The 9,694-nt window shown below is 31.5% G+C and overlaps 1 protein-coding gene across 1 annotated transcript; it reads right to left on the bottom strand.

The window, feature by feature from the left end:
• Positions 1-2,267: 2,267 nt before the first annotated feature.
• LOC114397585 (laccase-7-like) lies at positions 2,268-8,335 on the bottom strand. The gene is made up of 6 exons (XM_028359688.1): positions 8,039-8,335; positions 7,051-7,202; positions 4,899-5,140; positions 4,663-4,788; positions 2,834-3,811; positions 2,268-2,693 (listed from the first exon to the last, which is right to left on the bottom strand). The coding sequence occupies exons 1-6, from the start codon at positions 8,123-8,125 to the stop codon at positions 2,563-2,565; spliced, it is 1,716 nt and encodes a 571-aa protein (XP_028215489.1). The 5' UTR covers positions 8,126-8,335; the 3' UTR covers positions 2,268-2,562.
• Between the last annotated feature and the right edge of the window lie 1,359 nt (positions 8,336-9,694).

Below are 9,694 nucleotides of genomic sequence, written 5' to 3'. Positions count from 1 at the left end.
CATGCATCAACTAGACGTAAAGTATGCCTTCCTCAATGTTCCATTGGAAGAAGAGGTTTATGTGTTTCACCCACATGAATTTGTAGTTAAAGGTGAAGAAGACAAACTGTACAAGCTGAAGAAGGCTTTGTATGGCCTTAAACAGGCTCCAAGAGCTTGGAATAGGAAAATTGATAGCTTCCAGTCACAGATTGGTTTCAAGAAATGCACCTCAGAACATGGAGTTTATGTGAGATGTCTACAAGACAGTAAATCATAAACATTGATTGTATGCCTATATGTTGATGACCTTTTGATTACTGGCAACAATGAGGAAGCAATTGTTGTATTCAAAAGTCAAATGATGAATGAATTTGAGATGAGTGATCTGAGACTCCTCTCCTATTTCCTTGGAATGGAGTTTAGAATGACTCAGTATGGTACAGTAATGTATCAGTCCAAGTATGCACAGGATCTACTAAAGAAGTTCAATATGCAACAAAGCAATCCAGCAAGAACACCAACAGAGGTTGGACTTGTGTTAGAGAAGGAAACAGATGAAGAACTAGCTGATCCTACTCACTACAAAAAGATAGTTGGTTGCTTGAGGTACTTATGTAACACAAGGCTTGATTTAAACTTTAGTGTTAGGCTAATCAGTAGATTCATGCAAGAACCAAGGCAGTCTCACTTGCTAGCTGCTAAGAAAATTATGAGATATGTTCAAGGGACAATCAATTTCGGAATTCTATTTCAAAAGGGTGAAGTTGACACAGGACCCGAATTGATTGGATATTCTGACTCCGACTGGTGTGGAGATAAAAATGACAGAAAAAGCACTGCAAGATACATCTTCTTTTATGGAGGAGCTCCAGTTTCTTGGTCCTCCACCAAGGAACCAGTGTTAGCGTTGTCATCCTGTGAAGCTGAGTATATTGCAGCCTCAGAAGCTGCATGCCAAGTAGCATGACTGGATGCCCTGATGAAGGAATTGTAACAGGAAAAGTCATGTAAAGTGAAGCTGTTGGTAGGCAATAAATCGGCCATTGATTTAGCAAAGCATCTGACTTCTCATGGAAGAAGTAAACACAAAGAAACAAAGTTTCACTTGCTAAGAGAACAAGTCAGCAATGAGAAACTGAAGATTGAGCATTGCAAAATTGAAATTCAACTTGCAAACAAACTTACTAAGGCTTTGAAGCTAGAAAGGTTTAGATGTTTAAGAGATTTCATTGGAATTGTTTGTGTAAATGCAACTTTGAATTAAGGAGGAGTGTTAGGAATAATTCAAAGTTTAAAATAGGTTGTAAACTGAAAGTTAGTTAGAAAATTGGTTGAGTTTGTTTTCTCATAACCAAGAGTAGTTACTTTTCACTTGATATATAAGCAAGGTCTTTTCTGTAACACATAAGCTTTTTTATCAATATACAATTCTATTCATTCAAGTTGTGAGTAGTTGTTAACAATCTTGAGCTTTGTAATCCAGCAAGTCACCGAAAAACCAAACACGCGCACAGTTATTAATATTTCTACTTCAATTTGTGACAAAATGACTACCCATTTTGAAATTAAAAATACAGGCAAAGCAAGATTGAACTTAAAGTTGGTTTGATTAATTGGGCATGTTTTGGGATAGAGTCATTTTTTCAAATTTCAGTTGATAATTTTTCTCAAGAGTAAAATAAATCAGCATGGGGCTAACAAAAACAGGAAGCAATACTTTATATTGATTATAATTAGGGGCATGCTTATAAATTAGTTCGAATCGAATCATTCGTAAACTGCACCGAACCGAGCCAGTTCGATTAAATAAAACTAAACTACTTTTATATAAGTTCTGTTAGAATTGGTTTTAAAACCGGTTTGTTTTACTTAATAATCAATGTTTTTTTCTTAAACCAATTTTTTTTATAAAAAAAAGTTTAAAAATTAATTCGAAAGTGATTCAATTCTTAAAATTGGTTTAAAATTAGTTCAAAATAGTTCAATCTAAAATATTTTTAAAATCAGCTCGATAATCTCAGTTTTCAAATTTAGTTTAAAAACCAAACTAATTAAATTAATTTGGAATGGGTTTGGTTTGATTTTTTTTTCCGATCAGATTTTACACACCCTAATTTATAATTTATTATAAAACAATATGACTTTTAATAATATTGTGATTCTTACGCAACTGAGGCATATATTATAGCTAGACAAGCAAGTATTTCTGGTTACAAAAAAGTTTAAGCTGACGTAGATAACTATTATTTTTTTATTTCTCCAAAATATGAAGCATACACTTTCACTAGATGAAATTATTATTATTATTAAATAAAAACAAATAGTAGTACAAGGAGGAGAGTTGGTAGAGATGAGAGAGTAAGCTTAGCAGTAAGGTACTTTTATTAATTAATTATAGCAAGATTCTACAAATAATTCTGGTTTACTTATCTTGCTTGATGTTGTGTTTAAGTGAAGCTATTATTTACTGCTTGAAATTAAAAAAAATTGGCTTATTAAGTGCATTGAAAAAAGAAAAGGAGGAGGAAATTGGTATTGACTTGTGATTTGTGATTGCATTCTGCAGGCACATATATATAGCTAACATTTAGGTAGATCAGCAGGTGGTGGAGGTAGAGAAGTTGAAGGAGTTGGTCCATTTTCAACCTCGAAAACCATGTCTAGTCCCCATAGCTGATGATCATCCACATGGCAATGCACAAACCACATCCCTATAAACAAAAATTGAAGATATTAATTAGTGTGCTATACTACTACTACTAGTATATCTCAATCAAATTCTAAGATAAGCAAATTAAATATCTAATTAATGTCACATAAATAATGAAGATAGATCACAAATTTTATAAACCTGGATTGTTTGCTTGGAATCTGATAACAGCCCATCCTCCCGCTGGCACAGCAATCGTGTTGCGAAATATTGGGTTCACCAAATTAAACTTGTGTTTATCTTTGGTGTAATCGAAATTCCCAAAATCTTGAGCCAAAACATGGAAACTAAAACCATGAAGGTGCATGGGGTGGCTTTGCGCGTTCATAATTTGGGTATTTTGAAACACAACCTCCACGGTGGAATTGAACTTGAGTTTCTTCACCTTGGTCGATTTTGGCGGCGTAAACAAATACTTGGTATCCAAAGCAATTTTGGGGTCCGTGAAATCGAATATGATTGGAGGCTTGTCAGGGAAATCAGTAGTATACACACCACTCACATTGTAAAACGATGCTTCCAACATAGAGTATCCTTTTCCAACGGGGTGCACAAATGATTCGTTGTTCATGCTTGCGGAGAATTTCTGTCCAAACACACCTTGACACGTGCCATTCTTGGGACACCTTTCAAGGTTTATGTTAATGGTGATGAACATGTGCTCATCCACCTCAAGTGGGACCGGGACCCAATGTGGGGCCCCCATCAAGCTCGTGATGTTGCTAAAAAATTTGTGAGCAATTGGGGTGTCGTTGAAGTGTGGGAGTATTGGCACAATGGGCTTTGAATAATTTTTTGATGATGTCTTGTAGCCTTCGTAAACGACAATGCCGCGAGTTGTCGTGGTGTCGAATAGCACTTCTGGCTGGCCCACAACGTAAGGAGAGGCTGCCATGTAATATGAGCCTATGGGTTGGTTGGCTTTGAAGAGCACGTCAGCACTTTGGCCAGGGGCAATGGTGATGATGTCGGTTGCATAGGGTTCGATGTAGGAAGCGTCCATGGCAACGACTGTGAAGCTGTGGTTGGCTATCTTGACGAAAAGGTTATTATTGAATGCAGCGTTGATCATTCTTAGCAAGTAGGTCTTCCCTGGCCTTACCTTTAGCTTGAACATCTCTGAAGTGTATTAAAAAAATTAATCATGCACATGTAATGATATGTAGATGGGCAAGTTTGAATTAGTTTAGATGTTAGCATGGTTTTAAATTATTATAATTGTGATTGCGACGTTAAGAATCTTTTTTTTTATAATCATCCAAAATTTAAAGATTTTTTGACTTATCATATTGGCGACTGTAATTTAAAATCATAAAAATTAGATGTCAAAGTTTTAAATTGATCTTCACAACCATAATAATGGTTTTGAAAAAGGGTTGCAATCATAATTTTTGACAAATATGTATTAAGGTTTTGAAAGTTTCTAATCATTCATTAGATGATATATAATCTTTTAAAATTAGTGAAACTTATATATATGTCATATAGATATTGATTTAAATCATAGACAATTAGTGATTGTGGGCTACTTAATAATTTTTTCAAGTTTAGGGTTTTACTATATTGTATATTGTAGTTATAATTGTAGTAGCATTAGTTGTCATCAATTTTCAACAATATTAAGGATTGCAATTACAATTACAATTTAAAATCTCAATCTGTATTACTATTATAATTAAACTCACATGGGTTAGTTGCATTTGCGTGCAGTCATAGTTGCAATTTTTTTTTTTTTTACAGCTCAGTTGTACTTATAAAAATTGTAGAAAAATACGGCTGCCATTATAATAACATGGCATTATTTGAAACATGGCCCACTATTTGTCATAAATGAACAAGCATAACTAAACCTCAATTTAAAATTTTGAAGCTATGAGTTCAACTCATGTTTGCATTTGAATTTTAAGTGGGTAATTTGTAAGAATAATTTTATGCTTAGCATATATTAGAAGGTAAAGATAGGAACATACGATTTCTAGAGCAATTGTAGAGATCACCAGGCAAACCATTGATGGTGTAGGCAGCAGATGGTCTTACATCCCCGAGAAGCAGTACTTGCTGATAAATATCCACAACATTACCGTCATACCAATCACCTGTATTTTAAATAAATAAAAAAACAAAAGAAATCATTTTCTTGTCATGGAATTTATTTTCATGTAATTACAAATTTTATAATTATATTAATAAAAAATTTGCACTTTACCTAATATTATTGGTACTTGCTTGTAGGGTTTAGGAAAAGGAAACAGACCCGAACGAGGGTGAATGATAAAAGCACCATGAACCGTGGCACGTAAAACTCCTGAGTGTGCATGCCACCACAATGTCCCTTCTTGTTGTATCACATTGAATTTATAAGTGTAACTCTTTTGGGGACGAATATTGCATTGGGTTATATATTCAGGACCATCTGCCCATGCACTAAAGAGCTGGAATACTCCATGCCTACATATATTTACATTAGAGAAAATTGAGTTTAGTCGATCAGGAGAAGAAATTGACTTGAACAACGTACTAATCGTCAATGCTAACACTATTATGTAATAGTTGGAGGTTATTTATGTTTCACAACTAACTTGTGAGAATTATACAATTTATCTTTTTTTGGATACTATTATACAATTTATCTTAAATAATAATAATAGTAAAAAACATGTTGCATTGACCAATAAATAATTATGAAATTAAGTGGAAAATTTTGTCAACAGCTAAGAAAATATATCTCTTTGGACGCACTCGATCTCCGCCCATCTTTCATGAAGTCTTCAGGGACCACTTTTGACTTTTCAACATCTCTAAGCACATCTTCCAAGCAAATAAGAATAAGAATAATTATATTTAAACACTTCTTAGTTAGAAATACCTGTGAATATATATTACTTTTCTCTATCTCTTTCTTTAATATCATATAATCTATTATACTTTATCTTTTTCCACAAAAATTACTAGCAACACACTCTTTATTGTTATTTTTTAAAATTTATTAAATATCATAAATTGATGAGTCACACTTTTAGTTCTTACTTAATGAGTTGCTCTACTCTCTTAATTTAATAATTTTTAATAAATTTTAATCAATAATAAAATATGAGTTATAAAGATTGTGGTAGAGAATGCATAGCTAGCTCTCTTTTTTTCTCTATTTTTTTAAATCTTATTAGGTGTCAAATAGCATATAAATATATCCACAAATAATTTTGGTAATAATAAAAAAGGCGATCCATAGCTTAGTGACAATAGAACTAATAAAAGAAACAAACGGTGAGATGAAATAAAAATCTGCAAGGCTGAAAAAAATATGAAAAATGGACAATATTTCAATGCTACATAATTCATATAATTGAAAACGACGTTCAGGCGACCGAGCAGCAAAGAAAGACCACAGACATTTCATCACACACCGAATACTCAAATTGTTGAAATTAGAATGGGGCCATAGGATGGGAACAAAGGCACCTGAGCAAACCACCTTAGGCAAGAAACTCAATAATTAGTTAAATTTTTTTTCTACGAACAAATCTTCTGCTTCATCTACAATGATTAAGGTGTATAGTTCTAAAAAAATTTCTAATGAGACATTAGCCTCTCCAAAAATCATCTTGTCACGACATTAAAGATATAAACATGATCATATTTGTCCTTGTGGAGAAATAAAGTAATAACATATAAAATATAGGATTAACTTCTCGTATTTACAATTTTGACTTTCATATTATATTGTTTAATGTGTTCACAGATATTTTACTAATTTCATTTGTACTAATGCTTACCATGAAAATTTCTTAATTTTATTTTTTTAGAAGAAAAGAATAATACCTATACCCTATTTTATAATAGAAAGACTAATCTACTAAAGATTCAATTCATTCAAAAGGCCTACTTAGTTTCGCAAGCCTTTGACATTGTCAGTCATCTAAGTAGGGCCTGAGGCCCCTGCGAATCCGTAAATCTGAGGAGCATGCCCCAACACAACAAAAGGATGGTCCCCTATGCATTTCATTCTTTCCGGAAGGGGAAAAAAAAACAAGTACCCCCATCATGGTGAACCAGGTGACAAAAATCTCAATAGTGTCTCTAATTGTTGGAAGAATAAATAAAAATTTTATTGTCATTTTACTTTACTAAAATTAATTATCACTCCCCTCAAATATTGAATGAACTATTGATTCACTGCACAAATGGAATAGGAGAGAAAAATTGAAGAGATATTTTGGCTCTTCTAAAATCCAATTTGTGCTCAAATATTCCTAGAGCAAAATGCTACAGCCCTAGTGAGGAATAAAAATAATTTCATGTAGTATAAATTATTTGATATTCAAGTAACAAAATTGATTAAAATTATCCAAAATGTTTACCAATGAATAGTGATATTGTAGGGTGACTTGTTGATTACGTGAACAATCACAGCGTCCCCTTCTCTGACATCTATCCTTGGTCCAGGATAAAGTCCATTAACTGTGACAATCACTCGCTCTTTGCACAAGCGTGTGACAGCCTTGTTTTGAACCTGCAGCAGCACATGAAACTTCAACAAATTGACATTTATCCATATTAAATTAAGTATTTGTGCAGAAATTAGAATCATGCATAATTTTATATTAGTTTCTTACTAGTATGTTGTACAGGCTTACAGCATACAGTATGGACGTGAAAGAGCCAACATTAATATCTTATTGCAAGTGGTTAATTAGGTAGGTGGCAGAGTTGTTGAGTAATGTGTTGGATAAGGATTAATAAGCTCATACTGAGATTTCAAAAAAAAGGTTAAATAACAGTCATACTGATTACAAAATAATTAATTCATGACTGTGTAAGGACGACCGGTCAATACAAATAAAAAAATAGCATTGATTTTTTAACATTTAAAAAATCTAATTAATAGTCTTTTTCTTTTTCAGATTTTCTTTCAATTTATTATGTTACCTAACATATTTATATTTTTTTCTTTTTTTTTCTTACTGGGTTTTAATAGCACAATAATTAATGCAATTCCTTTATAAACTTCAAAATGATTGATTGTATATATCAATTATACCAAAAATTTAAGATTTTAAAATTGTTGTCCACAACTGAAAATACAGCTGCAGCGTCCGCAAGAACATTGTGACTGTAATTGCAACTATATCAGTCGTATTTTTCTGTGATTATCTGTAGAATAAAGATTTTTTGTGTGACTGCAACTTATATAAGATTTTTCTGTAATTAAAACATGGATAAGATTGTTTAACTTTAACTTTACTTAAGTTAGACAAATTCATTTGTAAATAAAGAAAGAAGAAAGAAAAAAAGAAACACAACCCAGAGCTAGCAAGTAGAGTAAAGAAGTAAAAGATTAGCCATTACAATGAAAGTGTGTTCTACTGTAGCAGCAGAAGCCATGGAAACTAGAAGAGCAAAAGCCCATGCAAACCAGAACACGGAAAGCTTCATGTTGATGAAGTGGCGAATCCAAATAGATAGTAGGATAGAAGCTTTTCTCTGAATTATCAACTAATAACACTAAAGCTACAGAGACAAAGTTCACCTAGTGGTTATGTTAATCAATGAACTGTTGATCGAATTTGTTTTCCTGGCACACCACAACAACAAGGACTCCACACATATGTAGAGACTTGTTTCTGTGTGCTTATTTCCAATGCAAGGTTATGGGTCGTATATATATAGAGTTAGACAGTCACTGGTGTTTACTGTTTCTACGGTTTTAGGTTTATCTTCGTTGAAAATTCAGTTGTTATACTGGTGTTGTATCTCACACTCTGGCAGAAAGTCAAGTTAATAAAAAAAAAATGAAGGTTTGATCAGCAAGACAATATCGTTCTTACAAGTCAAAGAATTGATATTAAAAATTGGAATTGAGTTAGGAAACCGTCAATTAAAATCTCTCTCATGAAACTGATATTATTTAAAAAAAAACAATATAATTAAAGATGGACTATTTACACTCCTTTTAAGTGTTTAAGGCTCATATTTATTGCTTAATCATCTCATTCCCCTACCATGTACTCTAGTACAAGAAATGTGCGTTGTAGTGGTCAAACTCTAGCATAAACCCCAACGCTAACAGCTAACGCTATATTGACGCAAATTAAGGTCATTTTTTTCCTAAATTCAAAAAAAAAAATCTTAATTTTTTTGGCCTTGGCCTGAACCATCACTAATTTCAAATTAGAATCACCATTGCGTTGGTTAAAGCCAATAGTATCAATAGCATTCACCTGTCCGACGCTACCTGATAAATAGTGAGTAATTGATATCATTTTAAAAGTGGTGGCAACAAAGCTAGCTGATCTAATAACTCGTCATCTTAATTTTGTATTATAAAGAAGAGTAAAGATTTCATGATTTTACTAGTATTGTTCAAAATCAAATTTTTGATAAACTAATATTATTTTAAATCAAAATTTTCCTTTTCTTTTTTGGAAAAAATATAATTAAATTAAATAACTTATATTGTTTAAAATCAATTTTTTAATATTTAATTTTATTAATATTATTTTATAACCAAAAATAAAAATAGTCTTTTCTCTATAAAATTTTATTTTTAATCAACTTTTGTTTAGTGACCAAGTATTTTAAATAAAAAATAAATAATATATGAATTCATTAAAATAAATAGTTTAATATTAAACAAAATAATAAAAAAATAGAATTTTAAGTTTCATAATAACTAAAAAAATAAATATGTCATCTAGCTAGTGTCTGGAAGAATGTTAAAATAGGTAAAAAAAAAATTAAATTGAATAAGATTAAAGAAAATTTCAAATAATTAGTTAGAATAAAACTAAGAAAGTAAAAAAATTAATAACTTATATGTTAGTTTATTTTACATAAATTACTTCAAGTACTTTATGAAAATATGTTACTTGAAGTAATTTATGAAAGATAAATTAATAAAATAAATTTATGTATCAAACCAACTTATTTTAATTAAAATAACTTCTAATAAACTGATAAAAAAATTTATAAATTAACTTCTCACAGATCTTACCAAACACACTT

The sequence above is a fragment of the Glycine soja genome, chromosome 18 (genome assembly GCF_004193775.1).
Source record: "Glycine soja cultivar W05 chromosome 18, ASM419377v2, whole genome shotgun sequence".
NCBI classification, from domain to species: domain Eukaryota; kingdom Viridiplantae; phylum Streptophyta; class Magnoliopsida; order Fabales; family Fabaceae; genus Glycine; species Glycine soja.
This window is presented reverse-complemented; position numbering and strand designations above follow the sequence as displayed.